This window comes from Cheilinus undulatus, linkage group 17 (assembly GCF_018320785.1).
Source record: "Cheilinus undulatus linkage group 17, ASM1832078v1, whole genome shotgun sequence".
Taxonomy (NCBI): domain Eukaryota; kingdom Metazoa; phylum Chordata; class Actinopteri; order Labriformes; family Labridae; genus Cheilinus; species Cheilinus undulatus.
The window spans coordinates 14,410,207-14,433,671 of NC_054881.1; the positions used below are offsets into that span (position 1 = coordinate 14,410,207).

At 39.7% G+C, this 23,465-nt stretch overlaps 1 protein-coding gene across 1 annotated transcript in view; it reads right to left on the reverse strand.

Annotated features, from left to right (window-relative positions):
• The window catches only part of slc45a2 (solute carrier family 45 member 2), a 35,709-nt gene extending 23,221 nt beyond the window's left edge, over nt 1-12,488 (reverse strand). Inside the window, exons 1-2 of the mRNA XM_041811609.1 lie at nt 12,017-12,488; nt 6,821-6,997 (exon numbers count right to left, since the gene is read on the reverse strand). Of these exons, the coding sequence (XP_041667543.1) occupies nt 6,821-6,997; nt 12,017-12,488 (649 nt within the window). The remainder of the gene's footprint in view (nt 1-6,820; nt 6,998-12,016) is intronic.
• Nucleotides 12,489-23,465: the final 10,977 nt, after the last annotated feature.

Consider the following 23,465-nt stretch of genomic DNA (forward strand, 5'->3'; position numbering starts at 1 on the left):
AAATAGCTATGTAGATAGCATACCTACATAGCTTGTAAGCTTAGCTTTAGCTACGTAAGCTATATAGCTATGTTAGCTATGTTATTTATAGATGAGTTAGCTTAAGCAATGTGAGTTTAGCAATGTAAGATTTTGCAAATGTAGCTAAAGCTTACTTAGCTACACAGATAATGTAGATACGTAGCTTCTTGGTGAGCTTAGCTTTAGCACCGTTTTCTATGTAGCTTACCCAGTCTATGGAACTACCTTCGCTATGCTGGCTTTGTAAGGGTGTTTTCTTGGAGGACAAGCTTTTACCCTGTGGGCAGACTGTTTACTCTGACTGTTTATGAACAGACCTGTATAGAGGTAGATATGAGAATGTAGGCTTGCTTTAGCTTCATAGGCTTTATCTAAAGCTACATAATTAATGTTACTACATAAGCCAATGTAGGTAAAGCTAATGTAGCTATATAGATAATGTAGCTTTCCTAGCTCTGTGAGCCTAGCTTTAGCTACATTACCAATGTTAGCTATGTAGCTTGTACAGCTAACGGTGCTAGGTGAGCTACGTTTGCTACTTTAGAGTTTTCATGGGGGACAAGCTTTTGTCCTGTAAGCAGACTGATTGATTTATTAAAGGTTTTATGAGGGTTTGTGGGTCATTTTTTAACTCTTGGTATTCTAACCATTACCCTAACCCTAAATGGAAGATAAATCCAATTTCATTTTGAAAGTTTTAGCTAGTGTTTCTGTTCTGACAGAGACAGCGTCTCACATGTGTGGTCTGCAGCTAGACCCCTCTCATATCAAAACTATAATCTCAAACCCTTACACCACAGTGTGTGATTGTTGTTTTACTTAGTATAATGCGTCCCTGCTTTATTTAAGTGGTGCTTTTTTATATCCCAACATCATTGCAAATGACTCAATATATGTTAGATTAATAAATAAAACTCTTATTTTGTGTGTTGAGAAACAGGAATGAGCTGAAATAGGCTAAAATGCATTGCAGAGCTCTACCATTGGGTAATAATTCTCTGTGGCTTTTTCCACTATGTGCAAACGTCTTTCACACACGCACATGGTCATTTGATTCAGTGTTGAAAGAAAAATATTTATCAAAGCAGCTTTTGGCTCAGGAACTGCTGAACTCAATATTTAGTAACAGAACTAATACTTTCTTTGCTTTCGTACAGGGAAGGACACTATTCAATACATTTAGTTTCAGCAACTCAGGATGCATATTATTGACATAATGTGAGGATCTGCAGATGACAGCTTAAGACGCTATTTATTGGTATTGGCAGATATTAGAATACCTGCCGATATTATAGCAAATACATTAGCAGCAAATATCAGCAGTTAGGGATGTGCATGTCAAAGAAAATTTCAATTGGAAAGTCACAAGAAAATTCAAAGATTGCATAAGATGGACCTGGATGTGCATCTTTGCTATGCTAACATATAACTGAAATTGCCTTTAACTGGCTAACTGATTTAGCTTTACTGATGGATCGGCCAGATTAGGCTGTATCGCTCCACCTTTTTCACAAGCTAGCGTTACTGGCAATAAGACAAGCTAATAACTGCTGTTTATTGCTCAGAATGGTGTCAAAATACCTCTGAAGAGCCTGTCAAATACTACAAGTCCCACAAGTTAATACCCTTTGCCAAAGGATTGGCAAGATTCCACATCTGTCATCAGGCAAATCCATCCTGCAAAATTCTAATCTAAAACGCTTTTGCGGTCTGAGACAGACCTGACCAATCAGCATTATTTGAGGAGAGCGAGCATTAGCTACAGGTGAGATTTAGTTATACTGGATGCCTGTAGTAATGGCTGCCTCTGGAGTAGCAGCACTATAGGATAGCATAAGTGTTATCAGAACTGGACCACATTTCTCAATTAAAAAAGAGCAAAAACCTGAACTAAAAGTTTTTCATGATGGAAAATATGTTTTTGCTCTTCTGCTGACCTGCATCAGCATGAGCTTGTGACAGTTACTGGCAGGGTTTAGCTGTATTATGAACTGATATATACAATGGCTGCTGTTTGAGTGATTAGCTTGGATGTAGTCACAAAGACAGTTTTAGCTTCAATAGAAAACGTTTGAGAAAAGGCAGAGGCTTTGAAAAAAAAAACTCGGAGTGTGATTGGGTGAACGTTCTGTCACATTTCTATGGGCCAATCAGAGCAACAAAACGAATAATGAATAACAAATAACGCAAAACATGGTGACTATAGATATGTAAGTACTCGACTTTTGTTGTTTTGAAAAGAAAACAACTCACTGCTGTTCTTTGCTCTTCTTTTAACAAAGAAATGTCGTCAAGTTCTGATAAAACTGGTGCTTTAGCAGCATCCACGTTAATCTCTTCCTCCATAACTGCACCAGCTCTTGCTGTTGCTCGTTTACGTCATGACTCTGCTGCGCCTGAAAGTACCGCCTCTCATAGCTGATTGGTCCTGTCACTTTCTAACCGGGCCCAAACGGTTCAGATGGGGGCTTTGCAAGATGGATTCGCCAGTGAAAAACAAGCAAACGGGCGTATCCATCTGCTTAGCAAGGTTAAGTTTTATCTAAATCTGACCAAATTTCTTTACAAGAGCAAAGAAATCCAAACAATTGCACAGAAAGCCTTCATGGCAAAAAAAAATTATGTTTTTGCTGTTCTTCCGACCTACTTTGACATGAGTTTGTGATAGTTACAGGAGGAGTTTAGTTTTTTACTGCCAGTAAAACTATTAGCTCTGATGTAGCTTTAGCAACAGATTTCATCAGATAGGGGCAGCATTTCCTGATTGAAAGAAGAGTAAAGAGCTGCAATGAAGGATTTTCAGGGCAGGTAAGATGTTTCTGCAACTCTCCCTATCGGTCTCAGCATGAGCTTTATCCAACAACAAGCTCCACTGTATACACTACTGCTACAACTGTCAAGCTCACTTTACTTACTGGAGCTGAGCATTCCTACCTCAGTATCTCATTTTGTCTTGTCCCTCTGAGTGGCCTATGACGAATGTGACAGAACATTTATCCAATTACCTTCCGAGAATCTTTTGAAAAGTCTTGCTCTTTTCAAAAACTCCAATCCACTGCAATGACAATAGAGAATAGGTTTTTTTTGCAGATGATGTTAAGTTATTCACTGAACTCCAGATAGGGGACAGGAAATGGTTTCTACGTAGCGGTGATATTAAAATGCCAAATATTTGTGTAATTTACAGCTGTACTAACTGGTCATCAAAAGAAAGAGACACTTTCATGTCTTGAAAGTGGTGGCACATAAAGGTGAAAGGCTCAAGTAGAAACAGTGGCAGACATGGATTAAAAATCTCAGTCTGAGGAGCAGAGACTACTTCATTAAAGGTAAGACTACATTAAGACAATGTGTTTCAACTACTTAACTAATATATCTGACTAAAATCTAAAAAGATACAGATCTCAGTGGCCATATTTCAAGTAGTGTTGCAGTCAACAACAACAAAAAAAGTTCTAATTAATCATAGGCTTTGTAATTACTTATTGACAGTTAACTACATTTGCCTATAATTCAAGAGAGACTGTATTACTGGTAGATTTAAAATAATAGCAACAAAACAATCACAAAGGACATTTTCCTAAATGGCATCAAACCTTATATTAGCTATTTAAACAGAAAAAGTGGAGACAGAGGGCAGATTATCCACATTCTAGTCAATCCAGGACGGTGTTAATCTGTAGAATATGGATTTCATCCATAGAATTAAAAAATTACAACATTAATACTTGAGTCAATTTTGCACAAGCCTTATGTCTCCTAAGCATTCTGGCACTAAAATGGCCTTTTTAAATCAATGAAAAATCCAGTAAATAAAACACATTTTAAATTCCTCATTTTTGTCCAAAAAGTTGTATCCATCCTATGTAGTAATGCAAAAATTATGCCTGCATGAAATGAGACGTGCTGTGATGATTGCAAACGCATCTACCACCATCACAAACAAATGAAAAATTTGCAAATTTATTGTGTACTCGAAGCCGTCACTACATTGCTAAAAGCATTCTGGGAGACATAAGTACAGTAATGACGCAGACAAGGCTGGTGCTGATCCTTTGTAACAGCATTTCTCACTCATTAAGTAGTGTTCTTGCATTTAAAGCAAACAGTGCTGTCTGATTGAAAATACTGCTCCATTAAAGATAAGTAAAAGCTGGAGTAGGTTGGCAGCTTGACTCCCTTCTTTACTGTGGGTCCATCATCATAATTATCATCCCAGGCTGAGAGGACAACTACTGTACTGAAAGCCAACAGCAGTGCAAACTTCTCAAGGAGAAGTGATGACTGTAAAAGAAGCTATAAGCTGCACGGTAACAGCATGTTGTTGCATAGGAAGCAAATGTAACTTTTTTCCCCGGAGACCCTCGTGAACAGATAGCTTCTTATTCACCTGTGCAACTGACATTCTGGATTTTATGGTAATAAAAATAAAGTGAAATGGCACTTAACTGGGACATCTCTTACAAAATCAGGTATTGCAGGTTTGTTTCTGTTTTTTTCTGCTGATGCTGAACAGCCAAAGCAGTAAATTAATATTTTCATGTATGTACAGAAAGACTTAAAACAAACATTACCATAAAAATAAAAAAGTCATCATCATTCTGATACTGTTTTTCAGGAGGGGAAAAAAGACAACATGTTCCTACAAAACAGGGAGTATGCACTGTTTTCTATGGACATTGCTCATAATGCATTCTCTTTGTTTTTATCTATTAAAAATGAATTCATCATCATGCCTCCACGCTCTTGATAGTCAGGGCATATTGTTGTTAATATATCTCAACAACACTGAGGGATTTTCTTCAATTTTTGTGCAAATGTCCACTCTGAGTCAAAAAGGAACCAGCTGATTCCCAAGGTCAAAAATCAAAGGTAAAGGTCATATGACTTCTTGTTCATCCTTTGAGATAAAAGTGTCTCAACATTGTTTTGAGGGATTCCATCAAAGTGCTGCATAAAATGTCCACTCTGACTCAAGGATGGACTGATAAGATTTTAAAGGCTTAAATTTTGATTCAAGGGTTTTTTTCTTTACAAACTTTGCACAAATGTCCACTCTGACTCAGGGAAAACTGCTAGGTATTGAACAAACATCAGGGGAAGGTCATTTAACCTCTTGCAATTTTCTGGGACATTTTGCAGTGAATTTCTCCAAACTTTGCAAAGGTCAAGGTTTTTGGACCTCTTGCTCCTTCCTTGCTTGTCAATGCCATAGCTCAAGATTTATTCAAGAGATCTTCATCAAACTTCGCACAAATTTTCACTCTGGCCCAAAAAAAACTGGTTGATTTCAGAAGCCAAAAATCATATGTCAATGTTTCTGACCACCTTGTTGAGCCACAGCTTGCAAATGTGATATGTAACGAAGCCTGGGAGTTAGTTTAGTCAGTAATCTCAAGTACAGTGATTCACACCTGACATGCATCTTCATCAAATCACATGACTTGCATCGTCCTGATTTGATGGTCAATTTAAGCTGCAGGATTTCTAGTCTCTGCTCTGCCCTGTATCAGCATGGCACTTTCAACCCACCTCCACCCCAGCATCCACCTGCTGGTTCTGATTTGGGGTTTAAGATGTTGTCTTATCACTCCTCATATTCTGCATCGAAAATAAATCTGTTAGGAGGATGACGTCGGAGCCTGGCACCAAACATGTAATGCTGCCAAATGAAATGCTTGAGCAAACTACAACTGTGAGATGACTGATTGAACTCAAGAGTTTTTTAAGGGATTAAGGGCTGATTTCAGAAGTCAGGGATCAAAGTTTAAGGTCATTGAACATCTTATTGATCTCCTGTTTGAGAATGTGATAGCTTAAGATTCTTTCAAAGCGTTTTCTCAAAACACAGATATCTGCTCTGACTCAAGAGAAAACTGCAACATTTTGGGCAAAAATCTTAGGTCAAGGTCATTGAACCTTTTGTTGATCTCTTGCTTGCAAGTGCAATATCCCTTTTAAGGGATCTTTTAATTGATTTTAATTGAATTTAATTGATTCTGACTCAAGGATGAACTGAAAAGATTTTTGAAGCTAAAAGTCAAAGGTCAGTGTCACTGGATCTCTTGTTCCTCTCTTTCTTATCAAGCGATATCTCAAGAGTGATTAAAGGGATTTTCTCCAAACTTTGCACAAATGCCCACTCTGATTCAAAGATGAACAGAATACATTTTAAAGCCTAAAAATCAAATGCCATTGTCATTGGACCTCAAGATATCTAAAGAATACTTTGAGGGATTTTCTTCAAACTTTGCTCACTTACTTTTGGGGCTTTTTTTCTCTTTTTAGGTAGGATAGCCAAAGAAAGACTGTGAATATGAAAAAATATCATAAAAATAATCTCTTCTCTTTTTGTGTTTGTTTGCGTATTTAACTCATAATGATGAATTAATCTTATTTTCAGTCCACTTTATTACCAGCTAAAATCCCCCACAGGAGCTTATACATGCTATTTCATAAACTCTAGATTTGATGGTAGTAAGGGTGTTTTCTTTTCCTTTATCACATTTGAACATAACAGGTCAGGATTTTTCCAGTTCATGGAAATGCTCACATTTACTTTCCACCAAGATACTATTATTACAAAGACATGCAGTGTACCTCACATAATAACAACATGTCTATCTGCTGTGTGAGGTTCTCAGCAAGATAATACCCATGAGAAAGCTATTATCACTGAAATGCTTAGCAAACAAAGGGATCCAGCTGGCAGAAAATCCATCAGGATGCACAGCAGGAGAAGAAGAGCAACAAAAGTGCATATATATGTTTGTGTGTTAAGATATGTATGTATGCACACCTGTGAGCAGAGCGTGGTAGTGCAGTCCTCTCTCCTTATCCTGATGTGAACACACATCAAACAGGTAGGCCTTGATGGGCCCGTCGATGAAGTCTGCAGCAAAGTCAAACAGCACGACTCCGAACATCACCACCACGATGGCCCATACGCTCTTCAACGACTTATCACTGACGATAGCTGAAAAACAGAAGCAAACATATCAAAATGTATCAGGAACTGGAAACAATTACGTTAAAAACAATACTGTGATAACTTTAAAACAAAAATGAATAACAGACCCTGCAGAGAGAAGTTTCAAAGTTTTTATAACGCTGAAAAAAAAAAGAGAAATGAGACTGAAAGCCACCAAAAATACATTAAGAGCCTGAAACTGAAAAAGGAACAAAAGGAAGCCAAAAATTCCTGACCGGATACAATTAGAGCTAAAAGCCTGGCTGTTTTGCTCTGCCTCGTCTTCAAAAGAAAGACACTTTATGAGTAAAACACCTTTAAGCCTAGCTCACTTTATTTGACAAATTCTTATAGATGCTGAAAAAGTTAGGGACCCACACTTGATGAAACAAGACTAGGTTAAAACCTAGTATATGGCTGACTGCAACTGTCTGGCATGCCTGTTGAAATGCCTGACAGAGATGTGTGTTCTGGCAGAGTGATGTTGTCATGATTGTTAGTAGTCTATTATTTTTAGCCAAAGTTATAGTAAGTGGTCACTGAAATGTAAAAAGCTACATGTTGCCCTCTCTCTGTCTGTCTCCTTCTGTATGTAATAAAGCCCTAAGTAGCATCATACCCCCTTTCCTCCTGCTTTTCTTCTGCTGCATCTGATTGGTTAAACACAGACAGACACACACATCAACTCAGCTGCAGTTAGAGAATAGAGGGGAATAAACGCTCTCTGTATTCTTTGATATAAGTGCGCAGAGGGGAGACATACAAGGGCAAAAACCTCTCCTTTGTTCAAGACAAGCTGTCGCTGTGGCCAGTTAGACAAAGTGCTGCTGAGACCAATTCAGAGCTAACTGATACACGAGCAGCCAGCGTACACAAGCATTCACACCAGAAGTTACCCTTTCCCCCTCAACTATCACATAGTCATGCCAAAGCAGGTCAGCAGAGGAGTGAGACATCTTTTCCAACATGAAAAGCTTATAGGGTTTTTTTTTTAATTCTTTGTCATACAGAAATGTGGCCCAGTTCTGGTTAAACAGAGGCTATGCTAAAGCTATATCTGAGTATTTAGAGCAGTGGAGGCAGCCATTAGAGGGGTTTTAGCACAAGTAAACCCCGCCCATGGTACAACTCTGTATGTATGGCTCTAGTTAACACAGTGGAGGCAGCCATTACTGCCAGCATTCAGTACAAGCAAACTCAACTCTGTATTCTATGGCTTATAAATTAACGTCACTCACTCAGACACTTACTCAGACACAGACAGAGGCATTTGTAGGGCTGACGTCAGTGGTCAGCCAGAAATGGGATTTAGTATATGGAGAGCAGTGATACGATAAAACTTGCAAAAGCAGTTGGATTTGCCTAACTTCATGTCTGTCATCAGGCAAATCCATCTTGAAAAGCTCCAATCTCAACACAGTTCAGACCAATTAGCATCATTTGTACTGTGAGCCGATAGCAATAGCTTCTGCTTAATGTAGCAGCTAGCTCAGATGTAGCATAAGTATAGCAGCAGCAGTTTTGGCATGAGTTTGCGATCATTACAGGGTAAGGAGGGATTCTACTGTAAGCTGGTAGCAATGGGCATAGATGAAGCTGTAGAAAAAGGGCTGTTTAATCTGACCTCGACAACATTTCTATACTAAAAAGAAGAGCAAAGAGCCACACAGTATTCTCCTGATTGGCCTTGGTATAAGTTTTAGCCACATCATGCTTCTTAATTTCAAAATACAGCAGCATTTGCCTGTCCAGTTCCCTGGAGCTTAGCATGAGTACAGCCTCATTTTTTCATGTCACTCTGATTGGTCTGTAATGAATGTGACTGACAGAACGTTCCCCCAATCAGAGACTGAGACTTTTTTGAAAACCTGCCCTTCCCAAACACTCTCTATGGGAGCTTTCCCAAATGAATGTGAAATATATTAATGCAATGAAGAAATGAAACATATCTTCACAACATACATTAACAGATTCTCCTGATTTTCTGAACTGAAAATATTTCACATCAAAATTCTGAGACAAACTTTTTAGATCATGAAATTGTAATCTTTATAATCTTAAAAATTATAGCATTTGAACCAGTGAAATCTGGCGCGAACGGATTCTTGTCATAGTTTTACACAAATTGTATTTCATAATTTTATATAGAGTAAAAATGCTTTCATGACAAAGTTACCCACCATACCTCTTCTGTCCTTTTCTGCATCTACATCTCATTTAGGATTTTGCCTCTGTCTCTTTAATTGTGTTCTTAATATTAACCTTGTAAAGCAGATAAAACGGCCAGATTCAATGTCTGTCATCAGGTAAATCCATCTTGCGCAGCTTTAGCCACAAGCTCACACTGCTAAAGCTAACTTAGCTTTAGATAATGGAGATACGTAGCTAATATAGCTAAAGCTAAGCTCACAAAGCAGCTATGTAAACTAAGGAAGTAAGCTACGTAAGCTTTAACTACATTGCAGAGCTGATGTTGCTAAAGCTAACCAAGCCACAATGGCTTATTTAGTAATGCCAATTACATACCCATGTAGTTACGAAGCTAGTGTAGCTAGAGCTTAGCTCATAAAGTATCTCTATAAGCTACGGGGATAGGTTATCTATAAGCTTTAACTACGTTTGCTAAAGCTCATGTCGTTGAAGCTAACTTTGTGATGTTGGCTTATGCAGAAATGTTAATTATGTACACATGTAGCTAAGCAGTTAAAGCTTAGCTCACAAAGCAGCTAAGAAAGCTTTGGAGATAGGTTCTCTGTGAAGCAACGTAAGCTTTTACTACGTTTGCTAAAGCTCAAGTAGCTACACTGGCTTATGCATTAATGTTAATTACGCACCCATGTAGCTATGCAGCTAAAGCTAAGCTCACAAAACAGCTATGTAAGCTACAGAGATAGGTTATCTACGTGCCTATGTAGCTAATGTAGCCAAAGCTAAGTAATATTAATTTTGTGCCCGTGTAGCTATGTAAGCTTCTTCTTAAGCGGGCCTATACGTAATCTCGGATTAGACTTTGGTCTTTTTTCTATTTTATTTATAAAATTTCACTCAGTCTGTAATGTTTGCAATGTGGTTATTTCATGAATGTAACTTTCAGGCTTTCTCTGAATAAATTAGAATTTAAGAAACAAATCTAAAACTGGAAATACATTGTACTGGTAAATTAAGGCTTTTCCCCTCAACTTTTTGTTTTGAGATATGCGGTGTCTCAGATGAACGGCCTGTAAGACTAGCCTTTAGAGATTTCACCTTTAACGCCCCTCAAATCACAGGAAATCTGGATAATCTTTAAAAATCTTGACTTTGATAAGTTTTCTCAGCAGGAGGAATCAAGTCTTTACTCTCACATTTTCAGAGGGAGTTTTATATAAAAAAAAAAACATGATTGTATGTTAAAAGGCAATGTATGTACTCCAGTGACACTTGAATATTTTAAGGATTTACTGTAGGAGAAGGAAAATGCACAGACTTCGAATAATTGAACACTTTGTTTTAATGCTTTTACTTTTACTTTTACTTTTACTTTTACTGACATTTCATTTGCCATTTAAAAGAAAGACAATTACCCTGAAGTGAATAAAGGATCAATCTTGTGGCAGACAACGTGAGGCTGAGGGCCGTTCCAACAATGCAAACATTATGTCACACGCTTGCCTCTGCATTTTCTACAACCCTGAGAAATGTGGAAGGTTAATCAGCTTATCCGGCACTCGCCAAAAAGAAAGGAATATTTGATCATTCATATGATGATTATTGTAAAACCCTGCCTTCTTAAATAGGAACTTGACCAACAACTACAGCATTCAGCAGAGCAGAAAGTGAATTTCGACAGAAATTAATTAAATTGTGTTGCAATTTATTGTCTTTGTGGTTACAAAATTAAATTGGGACTGGGAACTTTTTTGATGAATCAAACCTGACAAAGGGATATTTATGTATAAGAATAGACGTAAAATAAGGTTTGGTCCTCTCTTCGTTTGCTAAGAGATTGCTGTTATTAATTTCCAACTCAGCAGATCTGATTGAAACATTGTTGACATGATTGAACCACAATGAAAATGTTTCACAATGAGAGGAAATTATCTCTGAATTAGCACTTAACCCCAGAATGAACTAAACAATACAGATGCACTGTAATAATGCTCAGCAGAGTTGGTTCATATTTCTACACAACAGTGATAATTTCTCCACTTGTGCTTTGTTTGAAAGGTCACAGTCTTCTGTACGGAGAGCTCTTCTCGTGATAGAGCCCCAAGGATTCAGCTCTTTTAATGATGGCAGTGACTTCCGCTACTTCTAACTTTATTCTCAATACAATTTTTCACACTCAATCTCTGTCTTTAGACTTCACAAGTGGGCATCGGATCAGGACTACCTTAAAAAGTCACACTATTAACTTGAGTCACAAGTTTGAAGTGTGAGCGTAAGAGCCTCTCAGGAGTGTATGCCAACACATTTAACAAGTTAAATCTTTTTAAATCTGGGCTGAGTGAGCCAACACGGCTGCAGCTTGAATTATAGAGTCTGTAAAAGCCTAAGAAAAAAAAACAGCAAAAAATGAAGTAGCAATTTTTGCATTAGGGTATAACACAGAAAACATCATGAGCTATGATGAGTAAAAGTCTCTGTTAAAAATCAACAGAATTCCAAAAAAATTAGTTAGAAATCTGATAGGACAGTAGAGACGAAACCGGCCATGTCTGCTTTGCATTTAACAACTTTGAGGCCAATTTGAGATCTATTTTTTGGGGCATCTTTATCAGACAGGAACTGGCTAAAGCTTGAAACCAGGGGAGAGAGAGTGGCGAACGACATTTGGGAAGTAATCATAGGGCATACAGATGTAACCACTAGACTACTGGCACCTCTTTAAAGACAATTTAATCTTCTTTTCTCTTATCTTTTTGCGAAGAGCTGAAGAAATCCCCAGCCAGCCACCCAAGACTTAATTCTCTGATGTATAAAGACTACAACTGATAACTTTCCAGGTCTTTAATGGATTCTCACAAATCTTTTCTCATCCCTTACCTGAGATGACAGCATCTCCATTCAGAAACAGGGTGATTCCCAGCAGCATGAAGATACCCAGAGTCAGGATGTAAGGCCTCCGCCGGCCCCAAGGAGAGCGGCAGTAGTCGCTGGCCGAGCCAATGATGGGCTGCAACAGGAAGCCCAGAATGGGACTGATCAGCCACACCAGGCTGTACAGGCTGCGAGGAAGACCTACGCTCAGAAGCACCGGTGTGACGAACGCAGCCTCCACGGCATAGCAGAATTCCCTTCCAAACATGACCATACCGTGGAGGATGAGTCGACCCCTCGAACGTTTAGGGGGCTCCATGTTTTCAAGGACGACACTCTCCCCACTGGTCATGTATTCCTCTTTGGAGCCAGTGTAGCCGGTGGAGAACTGTTGCAAAGAGTTGCTGATGTGTTTGCCAGGCTCAGGGAGCCGACAGGGCTGGGGTCTCGAAGACTGGTCCTCTGAAAGAAGGGTCATGGTTAAGAGAGAGGGGAAAGAGGGGTGGAAGGAGAAAGGGAGAAGGAGAGGGAGATTGATACAGGAGCAAAGAGGAGATTTTGGTAAAAACTGAAAAAAAAGTGTGAGGTTTCTCCTTCTCTCCAGATCATGCAGAAATGGCGAAAATCCTTGCACTGGCACCCAGCCTTAGTCCTTAGTCTTAATCCTCCTCTCTACTGCATAGCTGAGCAATGAGTCCTATATCCATACAGCTTTACTTCACATGTGAAGGTCTACCTCCTGGTCTGAGCCTCGAAGAGTGGGACTCAATGAAGAAGAAAGAAAGGGAGGAGTGAAAGAAGTGGGTGTATTTCAGATTTACTACAAGTCTCGTTCTCTAGTCTTCAAAGTAGTGTGGTAAAAGCCAGAGGGCGATTCATGGGAGTGTGTGTGAGGGATTATATGCATGTGAGCATAAATGATGTGTGTGGCAAACAGGACTTTTTATTGCATTGTCTCACACTCACTTATCATCCAAGTAGTTTTTATTTGAGTTTTTCTTCCAAAGAGATGCGGTGGCACCATATTTAAATTATTGTTACATTCATAGGCTTGTTTTCTAAAGTGACCCTTTTGATGCTATATCACGTATCTTTCTTGTATAACACATCAATTTGTCTGTAAATTTCCAAAGTTGTCTTTAAAATGTTGGAGCCTTAAATTTTCCTTCTGCTTCTGTCAACAGTTTTTTCACTGAATTAAATAAATGAGGACAATCATAGTCCTCAGAGGACACAAGCTGAGATTCAGCCTTGCCTTGGATGTTTTCCCTTTTTATTTATTTTATAAATCAATCATGGTCACTATAATTTACTTTTTTGACAAAAAAAATCCCTCTTTAATGCCAAAGTGAAAACAGATTTTTACAAAGTGATGTCGCCTGTGTCTGGAAGGTCCAGTCGCTGCTTAATCAGTATTCCTGGCCACTATTACACCATGAAGACAAAAGAACACTCCAAGTGACTTGGAGAAAAGGTTATTGAGAGGTATAAGTCAGGAGAGGGACACAAAAAATATTCTGAGGCACTGAACATCTCAAGAAGTTCAGTTAAATCCATCTTCAACAAATGGAAGGAATATGGCATATTTGTAGATCTAGATCAGGCAATCCTCACAAACAAAGTGACCGTGCAATAAGAAGACAAGTGAGAGAGGCCACCAACACCTCTGACTACTCTGAAGGCGTTACAAGCTTCAGCAGCTGAGATGGGAGAGACTCTACTTACAACAACCTTTGCCGAGGTTCAGTCAGAGCTTTATGGGAGAGTAGCAAAGAGAAAGCCACTGTTGAAAAAAAGTCATTAAATCTCAACCAGAGCTTTTCAAAAGGCATGAGGGATGAGACCACAATGGTGCTTTTTGGCCATCAGACAAGACGCTATGCTTGGTCATATCACCACAACCATACCATCCCCACTGTGAAGCACAGTGAACAACAGTGGCCTACAACATATTAAGGGTAGCTTTAAAGCTCTACCTTTGACTTATTAACAAAGTCTTAGTGCATGTGCTACATGTGAGACATCTCTTGTGTTATCTTGTTTAATAAGAGCACAGAGAAGTGCTTTAAAGGGAAACTTCAACATTTTGGCAAATTCGTCCATTGTCATAATTCCTATAGTCTTAGTAATAGATTCGTTACCTTCAGTTGTTGGTGCAAGCTATTTTTAGATCGCCGCTGCCGAGTTCGGAGCTGCTGTGCCAACTCAATGTAAGCAGACGGTATTAAAGCTAAATGCAAAGCCGGAACTACACTCCAGACATGGCTGCTGCGCTGTGTCACTCCGCCCAGTGGTTTACTCAAGAAATAGTTCAGAGTATTTGTTTCATGCGTCGTAATGTTAAATAATTATACGTTATTATTTCATAGCGTGGTTATTGAGTTAATTTTTTTGATACTTAGTTTGTAAAATATCTTCAACACATGTCAGCTATCTGATATATACGGTCGAGGCACCATTATTAGAGCTAAGCAATGTTTGCCCTGTTGCTTCTGCTCTGAAACGTGTCCCGTTCAATACACATTACACATTACACACATAAAAAGACAATAAAATTGGTCAATGCTGTGCTAAGTAACGAAGTTGTTCATTCATAGAAATGTTCGCGAAAATATCGCCTTTTTTTAATCGCCTCATTGGAACCAGTATTTCATTTTGTGCCGTGTCCGCAGTAGAGGTTCAAATATACTTATTCATTTTCATTTTTAGTTCGTGGAACTTTTAAGTGTTACTTCACTTACCTTCTCTGTATACATGATGCCGGTAAATCACCTTGGTCTGCTTGTGTATCAGCTGATAAACCGGAGGCCCGTTCATGAGCAAGGAGTGCGCCATCGTGGATGAGCAACACAATGTTGTTGTAGTTCGCCTAATGGCCTGCGGTGTCGCTACACTGATATTTTTCAAAATCTTGCATAGAGCCCCTTTAAGACAAAGGCTGTCACCTCTTTAGCATTGTGGCGGAGTGAGCATGAGTGTTTAACAGGGGAAGTGACGTAACAGGGGAAGTGACATAATGGGGATGGGGATGGGCATGGTGACGGGGGAAAAACAGAAGCGAAAGGCGCAACAGTTTTGGATTTTTTTGAAAATCTGTATAAAATTATGATTTTGTTATGGCACCATTTTCAAACCAGTACAACCAAGAACTCTTCTGAGAGCTGTCAAGGAAAATCAGAGCAATGGCGAGGTGTGCAAATTGAAAGACACAATGCCAAGGTGTGACTAAGGTGATTTAGTGAACAGGATTTTTTTAAATGTTGTGCTTCCATTATGTTTCACATTTGAGATTTTGAGTGAAACATTACTAAGATGGATTTGTGTAGAAATTCACAGTCCCAAGGGGATAAATCCAGCTTACTACTATTATCATTTGACATTTTACAAAAGCTCAACATCTTTTATATTATTTACCATGACATTTTCCTTTTTGGTCATTCTCTGACTTTTGTAGGCTGGGACATCTTCATGTCACAATTTGATGGAAACTTTGGCTTATGACCATTTATGTCTAGGAAATTACATCCTTGGCTGTACTTGGGGCTTCAAACAATAAGGGCTGGCATTGGGAATGCTAAACTTCAAGGTGGAAATGGCCATTATTTTTCCTACTTTGAATAAATATTCATGAACACACAAGCAGAGGGTTTTTGGAATTAAACTCAGAATGTTTCACAGTGGAGCTAGCATATTCTGTTGCCAGTGCAATATAATTTGAAGTTTATTTAAAGAAGACTTCGAAGTTGCAGAATAAAAATGATTAGAGAGGAAGAAAAAAAGGATGTTTTACTAGTCTTCATTGCAGAAATGTTTGAAGGAGGGGTAAATGGTGTGTAATTGTTATGTGATTGAATGCTTTGCTTTCCTGTCATATGATTTGTAAAAAATCTGTCTTAGAGCTTACTCATCATGGCTTAGAGGACAATCCATACCAACAAGGTTAACAGACAGAGTGAGCTGATCAGACTTGCTTTATAATCATGTGCTTCTTGAAGTAAAATGTAAGGGTCAGTGTCCTGAAATCATTCAAATCACTTCCAAGAAATAGAGAGGTTGATTTTAGGTTTCATATTTTTCAAGAGCAGCCAATCCCACCAAATACTGGAACAAATGTACTGTTTTCATCATGTCAAGCTCTCAAAGTTGGCTTTCTCCTCGGTCTAGCTCTGTACTCTTCAGCTGAGGTAAAGCTTTGTCAGACAACATTGAGCTGTGACTTTCTTTTACCACTCAGCAAGTCATTCAGGACTAGCTCCTTGATGTGGACTTTAGTCTGCTTATAAAAGATAGCTTCCTTGAAAGGTCATGTTAAAGTCAGGCATGGGTCTTTCTCAGAATCAGAAGACCAGCTCCAGGACCAATCACAAGAATATCATTAGGACTCAACCTCACACAGAGGTTCGCAGCGTGGGAGCAGTTAAAGAAGACTTTCACAGAGAGCCAGTTGTCCTTAAAGACTGCTCGCTCCCAACTAGTTACTTATTTTCCTGCAGGGGTCTGGTCCCATCCCAGCAGGCGATTAATTCTGCATCTACATCCCTGTTAGAGCCACAGCATAAATCAGTGTTATGCAGTATGAAAGCACAGGCTGGAGGGTCAGACCACTGGTCCAACTTGAAAGCCTGGTTGACTATAAACCCTGACACAGAAGTAAGTCAAAATTAAATTTAAAACACAGATTAGGGTTAACAAACAAAAAATAGACAACTCTGCAATGTCAATCTGTTCACAAGTGCTGTTATGTTGTGATGGCTATGTTTTAACACAAATAATGGCTATACTTGGATCTTTTAGTGCACCATAATTAAAAATAATACATTTTCCACAAACAGGGTCAGACGTTCCAGACTGTTGTAATGTTTGAGGTTGTTTTTCAGTCAGCACAGCCATTGTCCTCAACTAAGACGGCTATGGACGTCTACATTGGATGATCCAGATGGATGGAGTTCTGTATGGTTGGAGGATGGCCACCATATCCCAGCAGGGCTGCAACATTAGCAAGGAGGTGGTGGAGTAATGTTTTGGGCTGGAATCATAGGAGGCGAGTTGGTAGGCCCCTTTAAGGTGCCTGAAGGTGTCAAAATGGCCTCAGCAAAATATGTGGAGTTCCTAACTGCCCATTTCCTGCCATGGTATAAAAAGAAGAACCATGCCTTCTGGAGTAAAATCATTTTCATGCAAGACAACACACCATCACATGCTGCAAAAATATCACTGAGGCCTCTATGGGCATAAAGGGAGGAAAAAATCATGGTGTGGCCACCATCATCCCCTGACCTCAAACTTATTGAGAGCCTGTGGAGCATCCTTAAAAGAAAGCTCTAGGAGGGTGGACAGCAGTCTACCTAGAAACAGCAACAGGGTGTTTTGAGACTCTCTTTTATATAATAATTTGGGATACTGCATTTAAAGCTATTTTGCAAAAAAAAAAAAAAATGTAATCATGGGTAATTTTGTTGAATAAAATCCAGATAACAATAAAATTGTTGAGGAATGAAAAATCCTATTGACTGCCAGTTATAAAGACTATTTTGGGAAAAAAATGATCAAAAACAGAGTATGCATAATAATTAGGGACACAGTGTTAATCATAACATCAGCAGCCAGATGTGTCTGCCCCCTCATTTAGCTGTCCCTTAAAATCATCCAATGAGAGCAGATCTTTACGTTTCAAGTCTTTTCGCAGGTCATTCCAGGCAGAGGGAGCAGCAAAAGCAGCATTTAAGTCTTCTTTCAGAGTTCTGTTCTGACCTTTGGAACAGGCAGCAAAAAAACAGGTCCTGGGAATGAAAATCATAAGTTAGCGTATTCTTCTGACTGATGCATGTCAGAAGATATGAAGGTATTAGACTGAGAATAGCCTTGCAGATGAGACAATGGCAGTGCTTCAGTCTACGTGAAGACAAAGAAGACCAACCCACGTGTTCATACACTAAACGATGATGAGGAGCATGCATGTACAAAACATCAACATGGTCCAGCATTGACATAAAAGTTGTACAAGCCAGTCTCTTTTTAGACTCAGAAGAAAGGCAGGATTTGGTTCTGAAATAAAAACCCAGATCTAGTTTTAGTCTTTTAACTGGCTGCTGAATGTGGGAAGTAAAGGACAGAGACTCATCAATCAAAATATCAAGATATCTCTGACACGTAACACACTCAAGCTGTGAACCCTGAGAAGTGGAGATTGAAGGTAGGTTTGGGATTAGATTTAGCATTTGAAAAAAGCATGACCTTAGTTTCGCCTGCGTTTAAAATGAGTTTCAGGTCATAAAAGTTTTCTTGGATAGTATTAAAAGCAAGTTGTAGCTGGGTGAGAGCTTGGTCTGGGGTAGAGCCTACATGACAGTATCATCGGCATAAAAATTAAAATTTGCATTTTGAGCAATATTACTAATATACAGAATGACGAGGAGTGGCCCTGAAACTTACCCCTGTGGCACTCCTTTGGTTACAGGGAGTGAGGCAGAAGTACAACCCTTAGGCCCCGTCCACACGGAGACAAATTCAGGAGTATATGCAAAGATTTTTTGCTGTAATGGTGTTTCATCCACATCCACGGCGTTTTGGGTGACTGTAAACAATACTTTTTGAAACCGGGTCCCAGAGTGCACAAATCCATAAACGACTACCGTTTCGTCTCCGTGTGGACGGCCAACTGCATCTCTCTTGAAACGATTACGTCACATTTAGCGTAGCTCTCTTAAGACGCTTGCGCGGGTCTGGCCAAAACAACAATGGCGGGTTACAGGGTTGTTTTTGTGCTGCAGAAGCTGCTGAGCTTGTCATGTCTTTTACAGCAAAATCTGATGCTCCTCTAAAACCACCGCAAAATGCACACACCAGATATTCTTAAACCCAATGCAGAGAACAACCAGAAGGGTAACTAGAAGAAAGTTTGTATAAGTTTTCTGTGATCTTCTTCTATCTTTTGGTGCATTTCCGTTGCCGCAACACAGTGCCACATACAGGCTTGGCATATACACTACAGCGTTTTCAGTGGTTCTGTGCTTTCGCAGATATTTCCTGAAATGTTCCCGTCTTTACAGAAAACTATTCAAAATAAAATCGCAATATATCGGGGCCTTAGCCTGCACACACTGAGGTAGTTGTTTAGCCAGTTTATTGTTTGTTCAGACAATCCTGCTTTGGATGATCTGAATCTAAGAACTGAGTGGTCCACCGTGTTAAATGCCTGGGAAAGGTCAATAAAAAGGGCCACACAATGCTGCTTATTGCCAATAAAATCAATTAAATTGTTAAAAAAAAGGACACTTGAGATTGTATAGTGCTTTTTTACTCATCTGACTAGTGCTTTTCCACCACAGGTCACACCTACCCATTCACATGCATTCACACACTGACAGCAGAGGTTGCTTAATTAGCCAATACCATTAATACACATCCGTACCCATCTACACTACACCAACGAGGCAGTTGGAGCAAATTGGGGTACAATGTCTTGCACAAGGTCACATCAACATGCAGCTGCAGGAGCTAGGGCCCACCCACAACCTTCAGATTGCAGGATGACCACCTGCTGAGCCACAGTTACCAACTGTCTTATATGAGCCAGGGGATCCGATAATTTAAGCTTAATTTGTTGGCTTTTCTCAGGACCACCCTCGTCCTTTATATTGTCTTAACCTCTCTGTAATCACAATGACACTTCACTGATCCTAGATCAGATCATTTGACAGCCAGTAGCCGATCATGCACTGATCATGTCCATCACCTGTCGTCCAGTCACAGCCTTCTCACATACTTCAGATACAGTATCAAAAGCCAGAATCCTGCTATAAGAAGTCTGGTTAATGGATGTTTCATTTGGCTTGTCCACAAATGTGGAGAAAGCACTTAGTAACATCAGGAGCTTCAAAAGGCCACAGAGGTGAGCATGACCTGACACCACATGCTGCTACTGAAATGCACAAGAAAGCCACGGTATAGGCACAAGCCCTATCAGGTTAGGCTGTGTGAAAGAACACAGAGCTGCTTGTATCTGTCAAAAGCAACAAAAAATATCCATGCAAAAAGTGAAGTTGGGGTGCCATGCTTATCTTTTGGATTTAAATTCATTTTTTGCTTTTATTGTATGGTTTTAGGCTGTGACTAATCTTATCATTTATTTTGGAGGTCAAAAAGGGGTTACAGGGGGTCACAACAGAATAATTTTATTTTAAAAAGTTTGCATGTGACATTTTTGGTCATAGTTTGGTCATCTAATTACTCTCAGGTGAGGTCTGTGGTATATTTTTTTCATTTTAGGTCTCTTTAGTGGGGGGGGGGGACTAACTTTAGCATTCAATCAATGCTTAGCATCAAATATTAACCATAAAACACCAACATCTAAACCACAACAGCTAACGTTAGCATTCAACCAATGCTTAGCATCAAATATTAACCATAAAACACCAACATCTAAACCACAACAGCTAACGTTAGCATTCAACCAATGCTTAGCATCAAATATTAACCATAAAACACCAACATCTAAACCACAACAGCTAACGTTAGCATTCAACCAATGCTTGGTTTGCATTTGCAATCTGTTGTTAGCTAACAATATTGTAAGCTAGGAATTTACATCGCTCGTTCACTCTAAAACTCTAATGTTAGCAGAGAATAGCTACCTGCTAAGATTAGCCATACTTGCCAATGAGCTATCAAATATGTTTTATCTTGAAAGTAACGCAATGACTCAACATTTTTTTGCACTTTCCATTGAAATGACAACAGCAGTACAAAACATTCTGATCCCATTCTCAGTATTGGCATTAGTATGCATGGCATATTCACAACACCAATTACAGACATTACGACACATTAATCAAAGCTTTAGATAACCCTCAACATTGATGGATATGAACATGCATTTGTCCCTCTACTACAGTTAGTAGGTTGCTCTTAATGCAGAACTTCTATGACTAAAAGATTGTTGTATCGGTATTGGAGTATTTCTTACCTTATGTGTGTGAAGAATCCCTCAACCAGTGCTGCTGTTTGTGCTGCACAGAAACACAGAAGTCAGCTCATCAGCAGGTGTCATGATTAAACTTATTCATGTTCCATTCATCTATGCAAAACAAAAGGGGTTAAAAGAGAAAAAGCACAAGCTGTGATTTACCAGAGCCATACTGATTTGCAATCACAGGCAATGGATTACAGTCTGACTTGAAAATACTTTAACCTTATCTCTGTCTGAAAAGCTTCTGAAAGTGAACATGCAGATTTTGCTTGAATGTATAGTGTAAAAACTTAGAGGTAATGCCAACTTACTTACTGGCACTGAGATAGTGTTGGTTTGCACAGCCAGGCATAATGACTGAACACACAGAAAGTAGCTAGCTTGACTTTGGCCAAAGGTAGTCAATGCTATCACTTGTAAGAATGTTTGAATTTCTTTTTCTTATGAGAAACAAGGAGTTATGTAAAACGGTTGTGGTTTTACAGGAGCAAACCATCTTGGGCCTAGTTCACATGTAGGCGGATATTTTTGAAAATGAAGGCTTTCCTGTAAATGTTGGCCCTGTGTGTGGACACAATCAGCATATAAGGTCACTGAAAACACATCTTTGGGAAAAAATCCTTCCAGGGTGTAGATTTTTAAGAATTCCGTTTACAGCGCTTATGTGTAGACAGGTAAAACAGAGTTTTGGGCTAGTTATGTTATACTGAGTGCCTCTGTTTGATTTAACTGGTGTTCAAGGTTATCACTTTTGTCTCAGTTGCAATGATGGACGTTGCTAAACTTGCTGGTGTAAATATCGCCAGCTAGACTCTACACATGCTTCCACATGCACACACAGTCACTCTCCCACTATGTTGATGAATAGAGACAACAGAACAGAGTTCAGAGATCTCTGTGGCTTCACATAAAACTCCAGAGACACAAACCACGCTACCAGTGTCCGCTGTTTGGTTCAGGTTGGTGGTGCAACTTTGATAATGAAAGGTTCATTGCAGAGGGGTGGAGAAAATAAATTGCATGTCAGGGATTTGGTTCTGTCTCTGAATGTGCTGCTGAGTCACCTCGGCAAGAAGAGCCGAGGCGGAGTCGGGGGGGGGCGGGTTTCAGTTTGGTGATGTCAGAATTCCATCTCTGCTTTTTGCAGATGATGTGGTTCTGTTTGCTTCTTCAGCCAGGGACCTCCAGCAGGCACTAGGATGGTTTGAAGCTAAGTGCAAAGCTGCCTGGTTGAACATTAGCACCTTCAAGTCCGAGGCCAGGGTTCTCTGATAGAAAGCATTGGATGGTTCCCACTAGGTGAGGAGTGAGTCTTTGCCCCAAGTGAAGGAGTTCAAGTATCTCGGGGTCTTTTTCAAGAGTGAGGGTCAAATGGGCTGTGAGATTGACCTTCAGATTGGTGCTTTATCAGTCAATCATCATTCCAACCCTCACCTATGGTTAGAGCTGCTGCTCCTTTGTCTCGAAAGGAGCCAGTTGAGGTGGTTCAGGCATCTGATTAAGGTGCCTCCTGGTTGACTCCCTGTGGAGGTCTTCCAGGCAAGTCTGACTGGGAGGATACCTTGGGGTAGACCCAGGACTTGCTGGAGGGATTATACACTCACTGGCCACTTTATTAGGTACCCCTGGCTAGTGCCAGGTGTGACCCCCCCTTTTGCCTTCAGAACTGCCTTTATTCTTCATGACATAGTTTCAACAAGGTGTTTAAAAAACTCTGGTCATAAAGGGATGGACATGGTCAGCAACAATACTCAGGTAGGCTGCAGTGATTAAACAATGCTCAATTGGTACTAAGGGGCCCAAAGTGTGCCAAGAAAATATCCTAACACCACTACACCCCCACCACCAGCCTGAACTGTTGATGCAAGTCAGGATGGATCCATGCTTTCATGTTGTTTACACCAAATTCTGACCCTACCATCTGAATGTCGCAGCTGAAATCGAGACCAGGCAATGTTTTTCCAATCTTCTGTTGTCCAATTTTGGTGAGCCCTGTGAATTATAGCCTCAGTTTCCTGTTCTTGGCTGACAGGAGTGGCACCAGGTGTGGTCTTCTGCTGCTGAAGCCAAAGGTTTGATGTGTTGTATATTTAGAGATGGTATTCTGCATACTTTGGTTGTAACCGGTGGTTATTTGAGTTACCGTTGCCTTTCTATCATCTCAAACCAGTCTGCGCAGTCTCCTCTGACCTCTGACATCAACACAACTGCTGCTCATTGGATATTTTCTCATTTTCAGACCATTCTCTGTAAACCCTAGATATAGTAATATCGGAAGATCAGTTTCTTAAATACTCAGACCAGCCCGTCTGGCACCAACAACCATGCCACGTTCAAAGTCACTCATATCCCCTTTCTTCCTCATTCTGATGCTCGGTTTGAACATCGGCAAGACTTCTTGACCACATCTACATGCCTAAACACATTGAGTTGCTGCCTTGTGACTGGCTGATTGGCTATTTGTGTTACCAAGCAATTGAACTGGTG